At 39.4% G+C, this 24,328-nt stretch overlaps 1 protein-coding gene across 2 annotated transcripts in view; it reads right to left on the reverse strand.

Moving 5' to 3' along the window:
- Window positions 1-24,328, reverse strand: part of KIF5A (kinesin family member 5A) — a 980,629-nt gene that overhangs the window by 331,616 nt on the left and 624,685 nt on the right. For both annotated transcript variants that reach the window (XM_044083607.1, XM_044083608.1), the window contains exon 13: window positions 9,482-9,550. In XM_044083607.1, the coding sequence (XP_043939542.1) occupies window positions 9,482-9,550 (69 nt within the window). The remainder of the gene's footprint in view (window positions 1-9,481; window positions 9,551-24,328) is intronic.

The raw sequence follows: 24,328 nt of genomic DNA on the forward strand, positions 1-24,328 counted from the left end.
TTGGGGAATATTAAGACTTACATGGAGGGTCAAGAAAGTAAATGGATAATATGCCTGCAAGCACATACAATGAGGGGATTAAATGACAGGATGATATTAAAACCTTTTTTATCAGCCAGACCATATGCACATTAGTCACTTTATTTAGAATTTAAATTTTCACAGCTTTATGTGAATGATTTTTAGACATATGCATATGTATATATTGTCTTTAGTTAGTTTTTAGAATGAACTGCATTATATATATTCTTTAGTTTCATTTAAATACAAAAATGTTTGTATTTTCTGTGACATTTATGAATATATGTATTATATTAATATTTATACATTGAATGCACACATGCTTTAGAAATGTTCTTTATGATGCATGCTTTAGATATGTATATAATTCTAAAAATATTGTTTATAAAGCATGTCTTTTTAAATTTTAAACTTTAACATGATATCATAATTGTCTCTGTTGAACAATAGGCTAGAAGGGTTTGAATTTACTATTTATGGTTGGCAGTTAATGGTTTTTATTCAAAGTCTGATGAAACGTTGTGATAACGTGAAAGCGCTCACTGTCTTTATAATTAACTGGATTAAAAGTTCGTTTTACAGGATTATCTGCTTTGGTGTTGCCTTTTTCAGCTATTCTTGGATCCTTTTATGTTCATTCTGGAAGGCACTCTATCCAGGACTGTTTGAGTATTTTTCTTTTTATTTGTATACATAATTAAAACTGATAAAGTTATTAGGACCTATTACCTTATCACTTGGTGCACTGAAACAGTGGTATTTCTTGCCACTCTTACATTACTATTGTTTACCATATCATTACTGAGTAGTACTAGATTAAAAGAGGAGAACGACTCACTACTTTGGTTTATAAGGACAACCTAGAAAACTGCAGTTCAGTGAGTTACAGATTTCTGATAGGAAGATAATGGAAAATACTAAGGAAAGAATCAGAATTATTTTACATGACAATTTGTATGTTTTGTCAAACAATTTTAATATAATTTAATGACTGCACTGCAAATAAATTAGACGAAGAGATACCTGCAGCTATGACATATATATATACATATTTCAGCAAAACATTTAATTTGGAGTCATACAATAAAATACAAGTGGGGGAAAATCTGGCAAAATGTGTAAGGAACAGGTTAAGACTAAGCTTTAGAAAGTAGTACCGAAGGATGAAATGTTGAAACAGTATTGTGTGGTGAGAAGAGTATCACAGAGTTCTGTTTCATGCCAGTTTTTATTCTGAGATGTCCTAGAAGACAACAAACAGTTTAAATATGTTTGAAGAAATTTCAAAAACAGATGGAGTTTTAAGGCCTCGTGTAGGATATGCTGTACAGTTTGAACACCACATAGGGAAAAAGAGAACAGAGATATGAAGGGGCACAGGAAGGGTCACTAAGTGGGATGAAAGGATTAAACTATAACAGATCAAACCAACTTTAAATTTAATTTGTATGAAAGGAGCATGGGGATAGCATATGGGTGTTTTACCTTACAAGACTTAAAAAGCCATTTCCATAGTATAGAGGGATGATGCCCTGACAATATCCCTTATGACCTGAGGCACTGGAGGAGCTGGGTAGAGGGATGGGGAATAAGCAGCTTATTTTGGTATACCCATCCAGGTGGGCCAGAGACTCTAAAGTTTCTGCTGGGATTTGAGACATGCAGTAACAAAATCTGGGTCTGTGCATCTCTAGCTGCTGTTAGGCTATGGTTCCAATATGGCTGGGAGAAGCCTGAGCAAGACACTGTTATAGCCAGTGATGCCTATCATGTCACACTCACTCAGTTAGGGATTCCCCTCCCCTGCACCCCAAAATTCCTCATCCTGAGCCATGCATTTGATGCTCACCTCTCAACTCTTGCCTCTCTTCAGAGGAAAAGAAAGCCAACCTTAAAGGAAGTAGAGCAAGAAGTAATTATCTCCACGGGTTACAACAGGATCTGACCACTTCTACAAAGCAGCAGAAAAAAGGGAGGAAGTTTGGCAGCCTTAAAGAAAGTAAATCACTAGGTCGTTTTCTCACTGAAGAAGGTGGGTTGGCTTGCAGAGTGACAGTACAATTCAAATGGTACACTCCCAAAAATAAAGATGATGTGAGGAATGCAATGATCTAACTGTAGGTTACAGGCAGATGACAGTTTAAAAAAACAATGTTAGATGGAACAGAACAAATTAAATAGTAAATAATGGATTACACACAAACACAGATTCCTACAATGCACACACACCACACACACACACACACACACACACACACACACACACACACACACACACACACACACACACACACACACACACCCACATGCATTGATAAATACAGATATACCTATACAAATTTGCGTGTGTGTGTGTGTGTGTGTGTGTGTGTGTGTGTGTGTGTGTGTGTGTATGCACAGATCCACTTCAAAAACTCAAAGCTTCAAAACTTCGAACTTCAAACGGCTGGGACCATAAGATCAAAGTTTTGAAACTTTGAAAACCTAATTAAAACATAAAATTTGTTTTTAAGTTTTTGCAGGGGGAAAGTCCCCCTGCACTCCCCATACCCCCTGCTAATTAAATATACCAAATTCAAGATCACCCTACAGTGAGGAAAATGGTAAATATCGTGTTCTGTGCTGTATGGCAGTCTCCATTCAAAATGTTCAAAGTTTCAAAACTTCAGTCTTATGGTATCGGCCTTTTGATGTTCGAAGTTTTGAAACTTCGAGCTTCTGAAGGGGATTCATATGTATATATATATATATATATATATATATATATATATATATATATATACACACATACACACACACATACATTTTATATATATATATATATATATATATATATACATATATGTACATAAATATATATATATATATATATATATATATATATATATACATACATATATATATATATATATATTGCAAACATGCATATATATATATATATATATATATATATATATATATATATATATATATATATATATATATACATATATATATATGTGTGTGTGTATACACACACACACACACACACACACACACACACACACACACACACACACACACACATGCAGCTACTTCAAGTACACATTCCTAAAAATACTAAATAATTGAGCACCATAGGACAAGAATGATAAAAACTAACACAGCACCATGGCAGACAAAACAGAGGAAACAACTCATGCTGCAAAGAGATAAACCACGGAAAGTATGATACAAGAATAAAACACAACATGTCTACCAAAATTTTAGATATCTCAGAAACCGTACCAAGATCCTTGTTAAATCTGGCAAGAAATCATACTACAGTAATCTCCAACTAAAGCACCAAAACAACCCCAAGTATTTTTGGTCCTCTCTAAATAAACTATTACACCCCAGCCATACTACTACTACACTCTGTCCTTCTGCTTCAAACAACAAAGAGTCCTTTGCCATTTAATTCAACACTCATTTTATGCAGTCATTTCTATCACTAATCAATGACCACTTCACTTCACCATTCTAACTTCTATCTATTCTTGAAAGTAACACACAGTCTTAATTTTCAGCCCGTCCCAACATCAACCATAAAAATTACTAGCCAAATTAAAAGCGACAACTTCAGCTGCTGATAGCCTTCCCAATGAGTTCCTCAAAATAGCTGCAGAAGCACTGGCCTTCCCTGTCTCCATTTTGATAAACCGGTCAATAACTGAAAACTATGGTGCATCCATCTGGAAAAAATCCATTACTATACCCCTTCACAAAGGAGGTACTTCAACAGAGTTAACAAACTGTAGACCTAGTGCTATCCTTTCACCCCTCTTAAAAATCCCTGAGAAATACATTCACTCCAATATACATCTGTACATATATGGATCAGGCCTTCAAAGTTGGAAGCAGACTAAATGATGACAAACTTCTTAAAAAAAATCACAACAAGAGAATACAATCATCATCTACACTGCTAATCAGCATAACATCTCACTGAGCAGAAGTACATTTGCATAGATACACACCCACTTACACAAACTAATCTGCATAAAATGCAGTAGTCAACCTCAGTAACACAGCTTGACAATCTAAAACACACAAGTAAACACACTATATGCACAGTTCTAATGGGAGGACACCACCTCAAAAGAAGATAAAACCAACATCAAGATCATACTTACCCCTAGGGTAAGTGCTACTTAGTACACAGAGTCACAAGAAGACCCATCTCGCACAACAGCTACTTGTCACACCTTTTACACTGTCTGCATTAGGCACGCATTCTAATTATAGACTTATCTCAGCTATTAAGTCCAACACATAAAACACAAACCAATAATACAATGTCAAGCACAAAATGTAACCATACCCACACCTATGCTTATAAAACATATAGGTTCAAGGTTCATAGGTAAGCACTAGGCTAGCTGCCTTGCGGGCCATTTTAAGCCTAGCCAGTCTCCCTTTTGGTGCTTGAATTAGGCTGTCCCATTAGGATCATACCACAGATAACTTGAGGTGATCCATGTGTGAAATAAAGCATTTAGAAGACACCTCTGTCCATTAGTAGTAGAGGGAGCAGTCATGGAGTACATTTTCTGTTACTCATCCATAGATCCAAGTTGTACTTCAACATGGACAGGGATGAACTTTCTTTTATATGAATGGGGAATCTGTTCCACAGCTGTAGTATCCTCTGCAAGATGTAGCTGTCCCTTCAAACCCTATTGATGTTGCAGAAGAGGTTTAGATCCATGGACCAAGTACTTTTGATGCCATTTGAATTGCTGATGTACAGTAGACCCATTGGTAATGGGACAGAGGATACCTTATATGCCAGACACAGGTCACCTCTTAACAGTCTGTAGGATACTAAGTATATGAGCTTTGAGGCAGTCCATGCAGGACATATTGTTTTGGCCTTGCTTGTTTTTAGTAAGGTATCTTTGTGGACATTCCATTTGTTGTATGCGTCTGGACAGATACAGTATGAAAAGGACATTATGCTCAATGATAGGCTGAGTAAAGCTAGACAATGATTTCTCTAACTCTACACACAATCCCTTTGTTTTATAATCTGCAAAATATAGAAGGACTTTCCTATGACAGTGGACATATGTTGATCAAAGTTAGGTCACTGTCGACATAAGTACCCAAATCCCAAACATATGGATCAACTCTTACCGGCATATTGTCAATGTGGTAGTTTCCTGGAGTAAATGGATTCCCAAAGGACATGATGTCTTTTTTGGCAATTAGTTTCAGTCCATGATTCTGGCACAAGTTATTTGATTAGAACAAACTTTCCTGCAGGACAGCTAAATCATTTGTGAAATCACTGACTGTTTCTAGCTCGCAGTCATCTGCAAACTTAGTCAGCCAAAGCTCTTTAGTGTTGAATTTAAATTCAGCTAAGTAGATGCCAAACAAGAGGGGTCCCAACACCAAATCCTGGGTGACTCAACTGGTGACTGGTCTCTTTGTGGAGGTACCTTCCCCTATTTTGGTCTCCTGTGTCCTATCTGTGTGAAAGCTGACAATCCAGGGTTTGTTTCTGGGGTTTGCCCTGCACTTGTTCCTATGGGGTACATCTGCAACTATTTACCGGTTTACATGCTGGTACAGCATAGTGGTGTACACTTCTTTATATTCAATAGAGTTAAATGTTTGGTGGGGATTTGACTCTTGCCAATAAACAACTTAGGAGTAGGCAGTTTGTCTTAGAGAAATTTCTAAAAGTACCATGGATAGAAGGTGTCTCTGGTTTCAATTTTATTTAGAAGGAGAGAAATATATGGATGGACCTAGCGAATGATGAAGACATGGAAGGGATAGTGATACCCTCCCATATTATTAAGGACAAAATGTTGTTCTTCCTACTTGCTTCTCTTACTAATTATTCCAAGGTGTTTGTATTGACAAAGTCCAGGAATCTCTGTGCTTGTGCATTAGTTCTGGTATAGGTTTCCAAGTCTATAACTGGATAGTTCAGAACACAATACTTTTATTTTTATTTATTTTACATTTGTTGACCGGGCTAGTCCAGCTGGATAAATGCCCATTTTCAGCAGAGGCCCGGGGAGAAAAGCTCCTCGAAAGTAAAGTACAATATTATATTATATATAAAAACAAAACAAAATTTCACAGGTGCAAGTACAATACAAAATTAAGCTATTTGATACATGAAAGATCATATAGATGTGAGTAGAGTAGAATATAAGGAAATATGTTCACTTCAAAACACATTTGATTGCAGAATCTTATGATAAGTATCTTTTGTTAACATAGTAGGTAGTCTGAAAGACATTTTTGGATATAGATAGAGAATCTAATCAATTTTATGGTCTGTTATATTTATGGTTTTCATTAGGCAGTTAGTATATACAGTAATAAGACAGGTATCTTTGTGAAAAAAAAAATACAGGCTTTTAGTTTCAGTCCAAAATGTGTGTGTGTGTGTGTGTGTGTGTGTGTGTGTGTGTGTGTGTGTGTGTGTGTGTGTGTGTGTGCATGTGCACGTGTGTGTGTGAGAGGCAGAGAGACAGACATAATGGGTGTGTGTGTGTGTGTGTGTGTGTGTGTGTGTGTGTGTGTGTGTATCTGTGTGTGTGTGTGTGTGTGTGTGTGTGTGTGTGTGTGTGTGTGTGTGTGTGTGTGTGTCTGTGTGTGTGTGTGTGTTGTGTGTGTGTGTGTGTGTGTGTGTGTGTGTGTGTGTGTGTGTGTGTGTGTGTGTGTGTGTGTGAGAGGCAGAGACAGACATAATGGTGTGTGTGTGTGTGTGTGTGTGTGTGTGTGTGTGTGTGTGTGTGTGTGTGTGTGTGTGTGTGTGTGTGTATCTGTGTGTGTGTGTGTGTGTGTGTGTGTGTGTGTGTGTGTGTGTGTGTGTCTGTGTGTGTGTGTGTGTGTGTGTGTGTGTGTGTGTGTGTGTGTGTGTGTCTGTGTGTGTGTGTGTGTCTGTGTGTGTGTGTGTGTGTGTGTGTGTGTGTGTGTGTGTGTGTGTGTGTGTGTGTGTGTGTGTGTGTGTGTGTGTGTGTGTGTGTGTGTGTGTGTCTGTGTGTGTGTGTGTCTGTCTGTGTGTGTGTGTGTGTGTGTGTGTGTGTGTGTGTGTGTGTGTGTGTCTGTCTGTCTGTGTGTTTGTGTGTGTGTGTGTGTGTGTGTGTGTGTCTGTGTGTGTGTCTGTGTGTGTGTGTCTGTGTGTGTGTGTCTGTGTGTGTGTGTCTGTGTGTGTGTTTGTGTGTGTAGGGACAAGGTTAGGATTATCAAGCATTAATAAGGACAGGCAAGGAGGAGACAGGAAAGGTCATGTCCTGAGCATGCTGGGCAGTAGTCTGGAGAAGGAAGATTTGGGATGGCAGTGGAGATGGGCATCTGTAAGTAAATGGGAGAATTGCAGGTAAGACTGGGAGCTAGTGATGGCAGTAGAACGACTAGTCTGCTGAGGAGGGTTAGAGTGGTTCTGCACAGTGGACTAGGTGGTAACCATAGAGCAGGCACAATGGGGGGAGAGAGCACTGAGAGAAAGGCAATGGACAAGAGGATATGAGCAGAGCTTGTCACAGGTATGTAGGTAAGTGCTGTGGCACAGAGTACGGTGAAAGGAAAATGTTGGATATACAGAGATAAAATGAGAGAGATGAAGGGCATACAAAGTCAGAAATGCTCATATATGGCCCCAAAATTAAGACAACAAGAAGGAAGCGGACTTGAAAGCACACTCATCTAGATGTGAATGGTGGGGGGTAAAAGGGACTGAACAGTGGAATGGGATTGTTGGAAGACTGCAGAAGGGATGGGAAAGAGATCAGATGAATCACTATTAGTGAAACATTCATCACTGACAGGGGGAGGAGCTGGGATAGAGGAACTGGAGGGATACAGACTGCAGTTAGAGCATGTGGCAGTAAGTGAAGGAAGTGAGAGGCAATGAGGGCTAGAAATTAAGATACTGGTGAAAACAGACTCAGTCACCAAGTTGATTTAATGTTTTAGTGAGGGATATAATGGAGATTAGATTACAGTAAACACTGGTCTTAGCATGCATATTTATTAACATATTGGAGGAAGTGACAAAGGTGGTCATTAAGGGATACATGTCGATACTAGGTGCACATGGGCACCAATGACCTGTCAGAGGCAACAACTGTAGTGGTCAGAAAGAAAAAGAACCAGAGAAATGGCAGAGAAGTGTGCGTGTGTGTGTGTGTGTGTGTGTGTGTGTGTGTGTGTGTGTGTGTGTGTGTGTGTGTGTGTGTGTGTGTGTTTGAGTACTTGTGTTTAATTGTGACTGGAAGGAGAATGCCACAATCTACACAAGCAGCAGTTTACCATAGCAATGTGCAGATCAGCCACGATTTATATGTCACGGTTGCAAATGTGAACAAGAAACATGCAAATCAACCATTAATGAAGTCTTATATCACTGAGACTAACATGTTTCTGAATCACAAATGGGCATGTTGTGGCAGAAGGGCCTTTCTAGCACAAACTATATGGCTCAAGCTACACACTTTAATGAATTTGCTGGTACTTTACTCCAAAAAATAACGATCTCACAGTGCAGCACAGATAGATAAGGTTATGCAATGCTAATAAGCTTCATGCTACTGTCCTGGGTTTGATTCTTTCATTCTGTATCTGTATAATGTGTGACTCTTAGAAAGTTAGCTAATTAGTTCTGTGCTGTCAGATTGCTCCTGAAAACAAATATGTACTTAGTGGGACTTACCTGGCTAATAAACAAATGACATACACATAATCCACTCTTAGCAGCACTGCGGGATGAAGCAAACTAAAAATAGCCTGGGACTATACAACAAATGTTTCTTATATTCTGTTTAGATAAAGTATTTGGCTATAGACAGGATTTCTCTCCCTCTGGTCCACTGACAAATTAACTACCTGGAAAGTGTGGTATGGAGTAGATGCACAGTTACTTGTGGCATAAAATCCAAAAGCAAACATGGTAGAATTTTCTTATAAACAAAAACCAAATGTCTATTTGTTTAATGATTTAATATGATATTAACATTTTTGCAGTTCTTCTCAATTAAATTTCTTTGTCCTGGATAATACAATGTATATATATATATATTTGACACTGGGAATCTGAGGGCCAAGATCCATCTATATCAAGCATTTACAAAACTCTTAAAAACTTGAACAAAGAAGTAATGTAGCTTATGCTTAGAAAGGTACTGTTCTTCATTCGTACAAACTGGGCCTTGATCAGCAGTTTATAGTGAGTGAATATTGTTACAGTAGATTTAAACTGGCTCAATATATATTTCTTAAACTGTATCACCAACATTTATATTGGAACTAGTTATGGAATTTTCTTAGTAATCAGGAAAGGAAAACCAAAAACAGAACCTGTAATATTTTAAAGAGTATGCGCTTAAAACTGAATTAAGCTACTACTTCCAATGCTCTTTCTATCAATCCCTTATATCACTGACATACAATTAGCATACTAGTCAGGGTCTATTACCTCTTCTTGATCCAGCATCTGCTCTTTGAGTTTTTCCACCATCTGGCTTTGCTGATTAATTTCATCATCCTGAAAAAAATGAGAATGAAAGCAAAACAATGTAATAACGTGACTGAACGACTAACCTGTATGTTCGACATTTGAACAGAGGCTACCAATTCTGGTTACAATTTACAAAAAAACGTACTCAGGAGCGGCTAACTTGAGATACATATACTTGCTGAGAGAAGGTTAAGCAACTGCCTGATAGATCTATTTGTCACAGCTAAGCACCAAAAACATCTGCCTCTTGCCTACCTCCAATCTGTTACACATATGCTATGTTTCTTTTGTCTTCAATGGTACAATATTGCTCAACATTCACTGGGCTGGTATTCCACTGTCCACTGTCCAAGCACTCTCTCACTGAAACATATTTACTGTAATCAGACTTAAAATATGTATTCCTAATGTTTCATGGGTGCCTTGCCTTACTACACTTAATCCTAGCCGAAAAGCTGACAGATTATCACCCAAGATGACTTGCTATCTCCTTGCCATTTGTTCTACATCTGGCACTCAAACCTGCCAGTGTAGGAACTACTGCATATAAACCATGTCAGTACCATTGTACAGATATCAGCAGTCTGAATCAACATATTCTAAACTGTATAACTGCATATGTGGTTTATTTGGCACAGAGTATGTGGAAATCATTCCATGTAGATACAGCAAAAAAGAAATCTGCAGTGCCTTTTTCCCTTTCTTACAGTAAATGTAATTAAAAACTTCTTTGTGGAATTAGAAATAATGCTATTATTATAAGATTTTGTCAAATTGTCAGTTATCCTTACTTTTCTACAGTAAACCCAAGTAAAAACCACATGGAGTTAGGGATAATCGTTTCACTGTAAAAACTTGTCAACTTGTATTAATTCTGCTTCAGAAAATAGTTACTTTTGTGCTTTATTTTCATTGGAAAGGGCAATCTCCTGCTATATTTTTTGAACTGAAACCTCAAGATGTAACATCACAGCATCACAGTATTGAAAGCACGGGTTTCTTAGAATATGACTGAAACTTAAATGACTGAAGAGATTGAAATGAAAATCCTGAAACAGTCCTGAACATATACATAAAAGTATATATTACATATGAACTTGACACTCCCCACTTATACATGCGTGCATATATATATATATATATATATATATATATATATATATATATATATATATATATATATATATATATATATGTATATGGTACTTTCCGTTAAACCCCTACCACACGGTTTCGCTGCCAGATCGGCATGTCTCGCCTTATTGCTCAGCGAGCTGTGCAGATCCTTTTTATGTACTGTTTACAAAAACGTACTTTTACAGTTTACAGTTCATGCAGTTCTGACACATCTTGCTTACATCGGACTCACAACTATGCATTAGCCCCTTCAATGACAGCTTCAGAAAAAAGCCGTATTCTGCCAAACCAAAGACATACCTTCTTCACTTGTGCCTCGGGATCTAACCCTGACACTGTGCAAAAGTCTCATGTTGAAGACTGACCCTGAATTTAGCAAAGTCGGACTAGTTTGTTTAAAAGCTACAAAGCTTTAAACCACCAGGAACGGACTTGTTGGGTTGCTCTGAAGACGACACAATCTTAGTAAGAAACTTGGTCACTTTAAGCAAATTGAGACAAGAGAGAATCAAATCCAGGAGTACAGAATGAAATGCTTTAGCAGCTCATAGCGGAATTCATTTCTTAATGATATCCCAATAACCCTCCATCAAGAACACATTCAAAAATGTTGACAATTATCTAAAAAGCCATGCAGAGATACCATTGCCAACTACTACGACTGCAACAATAAACGTTTTCCCCCAGACTTATTTACAGATCCGTGGTATTGTCATTAGGTTAATAATCACGCACATCTTTCATCCCTTACCTGCATAAAAAAAAGATACTATCAGGTCAGACAAAGTATACATAAATATAATACTGGTAAGCATGTACTCTGTTCAATATGAACGTCTGTGTAAAAATAAAGGCGACACACGCCGATCTGGCAGCAAAAACGTGTGGTAGGGGTTTAACAGAAAAGTACTATATATATATATATATATATATATATATATATATATATATATATATATATATATGTATATATATATATATATATATATACATATATGTGTGTGTGTGTGTGTGTATATATATATATATATATATATATATATATATAGATATATATATATATGTGTGTGTATCTACTATCAAACACAGTCACACATGCAGATATCTGTCTATCTCTATGGGTGCCATTCATATGGCTGAGTTTGCAAGTAGTCAACAGGTGTTTAGCGCTGTGGATGTAGGTGTAACTGAGTGCACATATGTGAGTAAGGCTGTAGTAATAGCAGTGATAGACTGTGTTTGGCTGTGTCAACTGTGCTGTTTCTAAGGCTATGCATGCACACTGTTTTAGTGATTTATTTTTTTCTAAGAGTAAATTAAATCTGCCTATTTAGTTGGATAGGTTCATAGGTAGGTACAAGGCTATTGGCCCTAGGGCCTATATAAGCCTAGCCAAAAATGTACCCTGGCTTTCGCCACCCAAGAAAATTATTTTCCTGAGCCCCTGTCGAGCAGAGCCACAGAAGTGATCCCCGGAGTGAATTTCCTATCTCCTATCCAATCATCAAGATTTTTCTTGAAGAGTGCTAATGAGGAGCTCTGTTTGACATAGATAGGTAGTTTATTCCAGAGTATGGAAAGTCTCTGGGACAGGAATCTATCCCTCCAGCATGTTCTATTTATTGTGGTGACAAGGTTTAGCTCCCTAAAGCATGTAGCTCGGACAGATTGGGATTTCTTTAAGTGGAGCTTGTCCAACAGCTCTGGGTTTGACATAGCTTTGTATGTTAGGCAGAGATCGCCTCTGAGTAGGCGATATGCGATGGAGTAAAGCTGTAGTTTTTTGAGACGGTCTGTGTAGGGCATCTGTTTGAGGCCAGTAATCCTCTTTGTGAGGTAGTTATGCAGTGTGTTATTGTATTTCACTTAATTTCATTTTGTTTGGCACAGAATACTTCTCTTCATGTGGGGAGCTAATGTCTTACTAGTTTTGATTAGCTGTGTTCTGCATTTTGTTTGCTGTAATAATGATGCTGTATGTGCACCATCCTCCTGCTTTGTATAACTGTGGAGTTGGTGTTTACATAATATAATATACTATAATATAACAAAGTATGGGGAGGTTTGGTGGTACATGGGTGCTTGCTCTTTTACATAATATATTTTTTTAATTTACATATTGTTGAAGGTTCGATTTTCCTGCTTGCTGTGTGTCACTGTACCGGTATGCAAGTATTGCACAGCTGTCTGTCTTCCCCTTTGTTTGATGGTTTGTACTGTGCTTATGATTGGTTGTTTCTATGATGTGCTTTTCTGATTGTTATTAAGATAGATTCTTTTTTGATTAATAAATGCATACACACAGACGCACACATACAGAAATATATGGGACTTGGGCATTTGGTCAAAATACTAGGTGGTTGGCATCTGTTTAATCAACCACAATTTGCAATAGGTGCGCTAGATCAACAATCCCCAGGGAAATGGGAACACTCCTTTTACCTGAGAACTGTGCAGTCTTAGAGTCAGTACATATAATTAGTAGGGGGTGTGGGGTGGGGTGAAGTGAAGTTTGCTCCCTGCAAAAATGATGCTAGCTTTTTTTAGATTGCATGCAGCAAGGACTTTCCTCGTGTATGCACGTTTTCTTATCAACTTGTTTTGGTCTATGATCTTGCCACTGATGTTGATTTGCCCACCAAGGTAAGTAATCACACACATATATATATATATATATATATATATATATATATATATATATATATATATATTGCATATACACACAAGCATATGTATCTGTATGTGTGTGTGTGTGTGTGTGTGTGTATATATATATATATATATATGTGTGTATATATATATATATATATATATATATATATATATATATATATATATATATATATATATATATATATATAGATATTAAGTTGGCAGATGTTAAGTTGACAAAACAGAAGGTCAACAGGTTTAAGAGATCTCACAATCTCCAACAGTGTCACCTGACAAAAAGTACAGTTTTGTACCTACCATAAATGTAGATGTTCTAGTGTTCATACTGCTGCAGTCATCACACTTGGGTTATCTGCCATCAGGCGGTCCCGCAGTCGGCCCAAGTTCCAAAGTCTTGGTCCAGCGTCGGTTGCTGTCGCTTCTTCCCTGACGTCAGTGCGACAGGGGTATATAAGAGGCAGCCGATGCCATTTTCTTCAGTTTTTCTTGCCCCAGATGTCAGGTGCCCCAAATAGGAAGGCAATACATAATCCTAAGTAAATTACATAAGTAGAAAACAATAGCTACAGCTGTAAGCAAATATACCATATAGAAATACATCTTAGAGATTGTATAAACAGGGAGCTATAGATAAAACCCAGGTAAAAAGAGGGGAAGGTGGGAGGGTAACCTGGACTGCAGCAGTGTGAACACTCGAATATCTACATTTATGGTAGGTACAAAACTGTACTATGTTCATCATGTTACACTGCTGCAGTCATCACACTTGGGTTGAATCCCAAAGCTAAGGCTGGGCGGTTGGTACTAAACAGGGTTTGGAGAAGCTAGTAGGCCCTGCAAAACTGCAGTGGCAAAGCCAGCTCTGGTTTTTGAGTGTAGAGGGAAGTGGTAGTGCTTGGTGAAGGTGTGCACTGAACTCAAAGTTGCAGCTTCCAAAATATCCTTGGTTGGTACCCCTCTGAGGAAGGCTGCTGATGTTGCTGTAGCCCTGGTGGAATGAGGCCTAATGTTACCAGGTACAGGTTTCCCATGGTGTGTGTAGCAGAAACGGATACAATGTCCTATCCATTTTGAAATGGTCTGTTTTGATATAGGCTTTCCTTGAGATCCTGCAGCATAGGATACAAAGAGCTGATCAGATTTTCTGAAAACCTTTGTTTTATCCAAGTAGAAACGTAATTGCCTGTGAATGTCCGAAGAGTGTAGGAGCCTTTCCCCTTTATTCTGGGGGTTTGGATAAAAGGTGGGTAATTGAATGGTTTAGTTTAGAGCCACAATGGATACTACCTTTGGCATAAAGGAAGGGTTAGTTCGTAAAGAGACTCTGTCTTGATGAAAAATGATAAAAGGCTCCACTGCCATTAGGGCCTGTAGCTCTGAGACTCTTCGTGCTGAAGTTATTTCTAGCAGCAGGGCAGTTTTCCATGATAAAAATTGTAAATCAGCTGAAAAAGCTGGCTCGAAGGGCGGTAGTGTAAGTTTTTCCAAAACAAAACTGAGGTCCCAAGTTGGTGTTGGTGCTCTTCGGGGCGGTCTTATGTTCTTAGCCCCTCTGAGGTACTGTCTTAATAATGGATGTGAAAAAATGGGAGGATTTGTGTTGTAATGAGCTGAAATAGCTGAAGCATGGATCTTTATAGATGAAAAGGAAAGGTCTTTGTGCAACATCTCAGTTAAATATTGTAGAATCTGAGGAATATTTGGGACAAGAGGATTTTGGCCTTTAGCCTGGTTCCAGGCGCAGAATCTTTTCCATTTGTCTGAGTAGGCTTTCCTGGTGCTGGGTCTCCTGGCCTCCAGAATGACATCCTTAATAGCTGTAGAGAGAAGTGTTGACTGGTTGTTTAGATAATCTGCCATGCAGCCAGATTTAAAGTCTTGAGCTGGCTGTGTAGAATCTGATTGTTTTGCTGAGTCAGCAGGTTAGGAATTTGAGGTAAAATCCATGGTGGGCCTTGAGCCATGTTCCTTAATATTGGATACTAGTGTTGGCGTGGCCAGTCTGGAGCAATGAGTATCATTTGTGACCTCTCTAATCTGGCTTTTAGCAGCACCTTTGCCAGAAGAGGCAGTGGAGGAAAGGCATACACTGTTAGTGTTTTCCAACTGAATGAGAGGGCATCCACTTTCCAAGCTAGTGTGTGGTATGTCCTTGTGCAAAACTTTCGCAGTTGGTAGTTTTGGGGGGAGGCAAACAGATCTATGTCTGGACTCCCCCATTTTTGAGTTATCATTGTGAATACTTGTGGGTCTAGTTTCCACTTGTGAGGATCCATGATATTTCTGCTTAGTTTGTCTGCCAATGTATTTTTCTTTCCTGGCAGGAATTGTGCTTGTAGTTGAACTTGGTAGGTCAGTGCTGTGTTCCACAAGGTCATTGCTTGCCTGCATAGGGGGTAGGAATGTGTGCCCCCTTGTTTGTTTATGTACCACATCACTGTAGTGTTGTCCGTCTTTATTAGAAGTTGCCCTGGATGTAGGAGGTCCTTGAAAGCTGTTAGAGCATTTTGTACAGCTAGCATCTCTTTTTGATGGATGTGGAGATGCGTTTGATCTGCAGACCATTTGCCCTGAATACACTGTCCTGCCATGTGTGCTCCCCAGGTGTAATCCGATGCATCTGTTGTCATTGTTTGCCTGGCTGTGGGCAAGGTGAAAGGCTGACCCTTGTTGAGGTGACATGCCTGAGCCCACCATAGAAACTCCTGTTGAAGGCAGGGAATTAGTGGTATTATTGTTTTCAAGCTGTGGCTGTGTTGAGTCCATATGCTTTTCAGGTACCATTGTAATTTCCTCATATTCAGTTTGGCATATGGTATTAGTAGTATGCAAGATGCCATGAATCCCAAGGCCTGCAGAATTTTTCTTGCAGGGAGTTGGCTCTTTGTTGCCATCATTTTGAAGTATTGAGTAAGTTGTCCTTACTTGTCTGGAGTGAGATAAGCCATCTGGGCCGTTGTATTTAAGCTGGCACCCAGGAATATTATGCCTTGTGAGGGCACTAGTTTTTACTTCTTTTCGTTTACTGTGTACCCTAGGCAACTTAGTAGGTTTTTTACAAATGCCAGATGTTTTAAAAGAATGTCCTTGCTGTCTGCTTGAATAAGGCAGTCATCCAGGTATGGATATATTTGGATTCCTCTTTGTCTGCAGTATGCAATTACTGGTGCCAGGCATTTTGTGAAGACCCTGGGCACAGTAGATATGCCAAAGGGCAGTGCAGAAAATTGGTAATGAGTTGTACCTGCTATAAATCAGAGGTATCTTCTGCAATTTTGTCTGATAGGGACATGCAGGTATGCCTCCTTGAGGTCCAACATTACTAGCCAAGCCTTCTTGCCCAGAATGGGAAGAAGTTGCTGTAGTGTGAGCATCTTGAATTTGGGCACTTCCAGGTATGTGTTTAGAACTGAAAGGTCCAGAATGTTTGTCCTTTCAGGGAACCAGAAAGAGTCTTGAGTAAAATCCTTGTCCTTGCTCCTGTGTAGGAACCTGCTGAATGGCTCTCATGTCCATGAGTGCTGTAATTTGTCTTTGAGCCTCTGCCCATTGATTTGATGGCAGGTTTGGCATTCCCTCTATCCTTGGTAAAGTGTGAAAGTGGAACCTGTATCCTTGAGTTACAATATTTAGGATCCATTTGTCTTTTGTGACGATGTGCCAATTGTCTGCAAAAAGTGCAAGTTTTCCTCCCAAGGGAGCTGCCAAGAGTGATTTGCTTGGCAGTCTGAGGGGTAAGTCATTGTGATTGTCTTCTGATAGTTTGAGACCTGTCTTCTCCTCCTTTCTGGGTTGTGGCACCCCATTGTCGTGGCTTGTAAGAGCCTGGTGGCTGACCTCTGCCCCTTGGGCGTCTGTATTTACCCCTCTGAGGTCTGTCAGAAGTTGGAAAGGACCAGTTTTTGGTTGGCCAATTTCTGCTGAAGCAAGGGGGTTGGACCTGTAAAAAATCCTTGACCTTCTGCATAGATTTTTGCCTTATCCTCCATTTTCTTTAAAACCTCTTTTGCTTTCACACCAAATAAAACATCCTGCTGTAAGGGTGCATCCAATAACTTTGCTTTAACATGATCAGGTAAAGTTTGTTCTTTTAACCAAGCATGCCTACGAATGACAGACCTTGTTACAACTGCTCTGCGAGAAGCTTCCAATGAATCAAATCCACATTGCAAAGTATGTTTTCCCACTTGTTCTGCTGCATGCAACAAATCTTGCATTTCCTTGTAATCAGGCTGCTCTGTATGTGTGCTCATTTTTTGTTTTAATTGAGACATCAAATATTGTTGATATTTCAGCATGTGAAACTGCCAATTTAAGGCCCTCAGAGCTAGAGTAGCTGAGGTATATACTTTCTTTCCCCATCTGTCTAGTGGTCTAGAATCCCTTTCAGACGGTACAGGATTTTTAGCAATAGAGGCCTTAACCCCTTTGGGGCCCTGGGAAATGGTTTCTGGGTCAGCAACAGGGCTTTTATATAGGAATTTATGTGAGTCAGGGACTCTGTAGTATCTGTCTGGTTTGGCTGGTGCAGGAGGTAATGAATCTGGGTTAAGGCTAGATTCTGAATAAACATCATCCACAATGTCTAACACAGGTGGAATAGCAAGGGGTCTGTGCTGGGGTAGTAAGAGGAACTCTCGGAGCCTTTTATTAGAATCAGAGTAATCCTGGCCTTCCCAGTGGAAATGTTCCCTCATGGTATGTAAAGTTTCCCCAAAAGAGTAGTCTTCTGGGGGAGATGCTGAAGGAATAGACTCTTCAGCATCAGAGTCTTCATAAGGGGGAAAAGAGTACTCCTGTTCCTCAGAAGAATCTGAGGTAATGGAAACCTGGTCAGAGGAAACGTAGTCCTCCTCCTGTCTAGGCCTTTTGTCAGGTGGGGGATGGGAACCCCTGATTAGGGTAATTAAGTCTTCGGCCATCTTAAGCATCTGTTTCTTAGGCATGGGGCCTTGCACTGGAGACTGCTATACAGGCTTCCTTACTTTTAATGGAGTTTTCAGTTTTGCAAAGGATTTAATAGTAAGTGTAGTCGGTCTGAAGGCACCTTTAGCAACTGACGGCCTTTCAACTGCACCGGAATCCCCATCAGCCATGGAGTCGGAAGGGCCTAAAGATAAAGGCTCTGGAGGCCCTGCAATCTCCGCTTGGGAGTCGGATGCAGGCTGGAGTTCTAAATCAGCAGTCGTCAGGGGCTGCGTAGGTGCCTCACTGAAAACTGGAGAACCGGCGACTGGCCTAGCAGAGGCCTCGGTGTCTGGTTTGGATCTCGGCTGCCTGTCCTTATCTTTGCGCTTTTTATGCATCCCGGTCATTGGTTGCTCCGACGGCATGGTATAATTAAATTTTCTACCAAAATAATGTCGGGTGAAATCAAACCGACGTTTAATAGTTAGTTTGTTAAACCTAGCACAAAACCGACAACCTGTGACGTTGTGGTCTGGGCCTAGGCAAGGGATACAATAAGAATGAAAATCCTTATGAGGTATTTGCTTCCCACAAGAAATGCAATTATTAACTTTTTCTGACATCGGACTGAGGCAAGAAAAGGTTCCCCAACGGGGTACTTAGCTTTATTGAAGACTTCGGTCTGAAATTCGATTTGAAAATCTCAGAAGTCGGCCGACCGGCACTTGCGAACTGCTTCTGCTTCGGGCACCGCATGGCAAGAAAAGACTGAAGAAAATGGCGTCGGCTGCCTCTTTTATACCCCTATCGCATTGACGTCAGGGAAGAAGCGACAGCAACCGACGCCGGACCAAGACTTTGGAACTCGGGCCGACTGCGGGACCGCCTGATGGCAGATAACCCAAGTGTGATGACTGCAGCAGTGTAACACGATGAACATCAAGTTGGCAAATATACTCACCATAGCAGTACATGTCTGAATAAAAGGATAACTGCTGCAGTAACTATAATTATTTGCATGTGATATTTAGCTGTAGATGCATGACTGTCCTCCTAAGACTTCCAGAACATCTGGACATTTTCAGAGTAGAGAAGAGGTCATCTTGTCTCCATATCAAAGATGTCAGCTTGATGTTTGATAGTAATGCAGAGAACAGCTGATATAATCTTATATTCTTTTATGCAGCATGAGTTCACAAGCAAGTGTGTTGAGATGTCCTGAGAAGGTATTCAGATTGCAACAGGGACAAGTCCACCACAACAAGACCTGTCCAATCATCCTTGATGACCTAGAAGGAAGGTCCTGCAGGGTGATTAAAGCACATATTTCCCGTCTCCCCAGGAGATGGGTGAGATGTGGAAACAAACAAAGAGACAGACAAGAGGATGGTGGAAAGGAACCATGCTACAGCAGTGGTCCTCATACTCTAACCTGTGCAGTTACAGTGAGCATCCTCACACAACTATGCTATGTTCATTACAAGGATCACTACTGTTTCACTGAGCCTTCTACACTTAAAGAGTACTAAAGGTAGTTTGCTATCCAAGGAGTAGTCTGACCCCAGACTACAGAAGAGGTTAAAGAGGTTACAATATTTCTTATAAAAATACTGAGGCAAAATCTGCCCAGCTTCTGGGCTACATATCCAGTTTGTAAGGTTTGCAGAAAGTGTGGTCAGCGGCCTAGGTTGCTGCCTCACAAGCACACTGAAATGAAAGATTTTTTTTTAAAGAAAGAACTGTTGCAGCTGCTTTGATACAATGAGCTCTTACTTTTCCTTGTAGACCTTCACGAGTGTCACAGCAGAGGATAATGTAACTAGTCAGTCACTTTCATAAGGTTTATTTTGGCATAGATTTACCATGATTTTCTGGCATAAAAGAGGCAAATGTGGTTAGTTTGTGTAACTTCTTTGGCCTTTTCTCTATACCTCAGTTGCCTATGCCCCATGGAAGGAGGAGGAAGGGAAGAGCACCCCATTCAAATAAAATGAGGGATCCCCTTTGGGAATGGCTTGACTGCAGAATGACATGACAAATGGGCCCATAAGGAGACAGGGTATAATGACTGACAAGTGAACCTTAACCAAGGCACATAAGCTAGGGCCTTCTCATATAGTTCTACTTAGGTGCCTGAGAATGAAAAACATGAGCAACCATTGCCTCTACTCTGCAAGAGGTGATACACACTGTGAACCATTTACATGTAAGACTTTTTAATGCTGGACTACCTGGTGTCTTAAAACATGTCTGAAACTGTCCCTTTAATACCAGTATAGTTAGTAGTTATCGTTTTTTCTTTTTTCCTTTTTCTCCTAAAGTGTCAGCTCTGTCGTAATTACTTTCACTTTACACAGCGTACGCGCTGCTGTTTATGAGCCTTTTATCTGGGGTACAGGTTAACCTGTAAGCGTAATTTTCCCGCTTTATCACTGTTAATCTCCTTCTTGGAACTGCTGATGGTACCATAGTCCCTTATTATATATTAGAAGCATAGATTTGATGGAGGTACCTCCTTGTCACCCTTAAAGTAATCTTTTTTACCAAACACTATTTTAGATGATAACGTGCCCTTTGTAGTGCATGAGCCATCCAGCCATGTATAGCTGTGTTATGTTAATCCATACTAGTATACTGTAATATCCCCTGAGCTGAAGGTACAAGTAGCTTTGTGAACTACCTCTGCTTAGAAAGTATTTCTAATTTTTTAGCTGTGTTGATTTCCTTGGTGATACTTCCAACAATAATTCAATACCTATTTCACGACTGTCCAACTATAATATTGCAGCGTCTAGACTTGTATCTAGGCTGGGTTTAGGATGCCAGAACCTGAATTCCTCTTGTTTATTATAGTATAATGAACTCTCTATCATGCTGAAGGATATGGTTTCAACTTATATTTTACTTGCCTCACTTTGTGTCATCCTATCTTAATAGCTAAGCATAGTTGTTGTCCCATAATTTATTAGATTATGCTACTGTGTTTGCACTGTGTTTTGTTCTATGCTTTTGCTGTTTTATTTTTTTAAAATCCTGCTGCTGATGATTACTGCCTAAACAAGAGTTTGTATTTTTTATTTCTGAACTTAAGCTGTCAACTTCTGGTGCATATGCTTTTTATGTTGAACTTGATCTTGTAAGACTGTTAAATTAGTGCTAATGAATAATCTCACCTGCTTGACCTAGTTCTAATTTATAACATTCTGCTCATTTATTTTTATTTATTTTTCTTACCAGCTGGTCAAAGTTAATATTCTCATTTTCTCAACTCCTGGATGTGCCCTATTGGACTCCAAAGACCTGCAATATCCACCCACCAAATCCTGCCTGGGTTATTCTCCACCTGGGTTATCCCTGGACAAAAGCCACAGTAACAAATATTGTATGTCAGTGTTTTGATTTTATCAAAAGCAGCATTTTTGTTTTAACTAGTCCACTACTCTTGTTAGATGTACTAGACTACTGCCAGACTCTGCCAGCAGCCATAACCTCCCCCCTGTCTATCTACTGCTCTACACCATAGTCTGGTCTCCTTGTCTCTGTAGGCCCCACCCTTTATTGAACTAGCCCTCTAACCTCTCTTTCCCACTACTTGCCTTTCCCCTACTCCCACCTCCTGTGCTCTCTTGCCAAGGTAATCCCAGACTTTGACCTCTAAGGGTTAGTCTCTACCCTCCACTGAAACCATTCTATCTCTCTCCTACCTCCTGGACAGAAATCATTTTATGCTTGTTGTTCTTTTCTCACTTACTATTCTTTTCTTTCATCCTTCTAAGCCCTGTCTATATCTCCTTCCCATAGTCCTTTCAATCCTCTACCTAGCTCTCCTTCACTACCTCCACCTCTTCTAGGCGTCCCTTTAATCCCTCCCCGAATTGTTCTCTCATCCTTTTATTTACCCTTACCCTCAGTATAACCTTATCTGTCTTCTCTTCTCCTGCCTCCTGCCCTTGACTACTACCTTACTGATTGTTTTCTCCACTGCTCTCGCCTTACTGGTTTCTGCCCTTCACGCCCTCCCTACCCCAATTCCCACCCACCTAGGGGTCCTTAACTTATACCTCACTCAACACTCCCTTATTTCCCTTAACCTATCTCCATCCTTCAAATTACTAGGCCTCTCCCCTTAACTTGTATCTCTTTTTTCATTCCCCTCTTGCTCCTCCTATCTCATAACACTATCTCTAGAACAATCTCTCAACTCTTTCATTACCTATTTAACTCTATCACTTTCTCCCTCTCCATTTATTTCTCCTTTTACCTTGCCTTACCACACTTTGTACTTGCTATCTCCAGTATCTACCTGTTAATTTTAAATTCTTCTTACCTCATATTGCCTTTTCTGTTTTGTTTTTCCTCAAAACCCTTCTCTGTAAGTTGGCACATTTCTACTTACTCTTAGAACTGACCTTCTCTCACAAACTACATTCATCTGATACTTACTCACTACCATGTCTCCAACACACAAAGCTTTTTCATATATATCCTATTCTTTACCACTACTATAGCCTCCCTATCCATACCTTATTTTATCACATTCTTTGAAAACATTACTTTACATGAACAAAATCTTCATCTCCAGCAAACTTTACCATCCTCTTTTTCAACACCCTTAATCATAGTAACATAACCTGTACCTTTCACTATCTACTACCAAAATACCACAGAACAACTCATGTCACCTTCTACTTAGACAAAAGAATTTTAATAACTCTCTAAAGATCCTTAAATTCCTATTCTATCCCCAGCACTACCTCCTCCTACAGGGATGTTCATCCTAACCCTGGTCCCAATACCAAGAATAAATCTAACCTAAATAATACTCCTTCACCTACACCTTCATCCTGTACTAAATCAGCTAACTCCTTGAATAGCTCACCTTAATATTAGAAGTATAAATAACAAATTACACCACCTACATTCACTCCTGGACTTGCACTCATTTGATATTCTATGTCTTACAGAAACCTGGCTAAAACCCTCTACACAAGACCAGGAAATTCCTCCTCCTGGCTATAACATACTTAGGCGTGACCATAAAGAAGAAAGGCGGAGGTATAGCCATTATCTATAAATCTAATCTCCAAGTTACCCTCTATAATGAACTTCCATCACTAGACTCCAAATCTGAAATATTATCTACCAAACTCCAAATTAACAACAACAAATCTATCTACCTAATTTGTATATATCTTCCCCCTGGAAACAATACTCATATTCTAGAAAACTTACTTAGTTCACTTTCTAACCAACTACCTCAAGAAACCATTATACTTGGTGACTTTAACATTGACTGGATAACCTGTTCATCCCAGCACCCTACTAACCACATAAATCTCTATGGATTCTCTCAATTAATAACCACTCCAACTAGAATCCATAAGCCAAATAGGAAAGAAACAACTCTTGACTGGATCCTTATTAATAACCACCCTAGCATTTATACTCCAGGAACCCTTCCTGACAATATTAGTGACCATATGCTTACATATGTCATTAGACAAAAAATGCACATCCCAACTACCCATAAACTCAACACATCCCACTCAAAAAAATTCTTCAACCCTGATAATTTCCTGAATGAATTGCAAGCATGTGACTGGTCTCCACTGACTCACCTTGCACTTGATGAGGCAGTGACCTACTTTAACACCAGCTTTCTAAAAATCCTAGACTATCACGCTCCTTTTTGCTCTACTAGGATTAGATCCAAATCTGCCCCATGGCTAACTAAACAAACTAAGAAAAAAATGATCCTAAGAAATAAAATATGGGCCAAATGGAGAGCTACCAAATGTCCATCTGATCACCTCCTCTTTAAACAATTAAGAAATGCCACCAAGAAAGATACTCTTAGAGACAAAAAGGAATTTTATCTTCACCTTCAACAAACCAGTCAACAAACCCCCCAAAAATTCTGGTCTGGTATTAATAAACTTCTTAAACCAGGACATTCAACTACTCCTACCCCTTCAGGCTTCAACCTCAACAATTCCACCCAGATCCCAGATGCCTTTAACAATTATTTTACAGAAGCCATTCAAACCCTAGCTAATTCATTACCCACACCTACTGCTTCCTTACCAA

The sequence above is a fragment of the Protopterus annectens genome, chromosome 9.part0, assembly GCF_019279795.1.
Source record: "Protopterus annectens isolate FY-2018-M chromosome 9.part0, PAN1.0, whole genome shotgun sequence".
Taxonomy (NCBI): Eukaryota; Metazoa; Chordata; order Ceratodontiformes; family Protopteridae; genus Protopterus; species Protopterus annectens.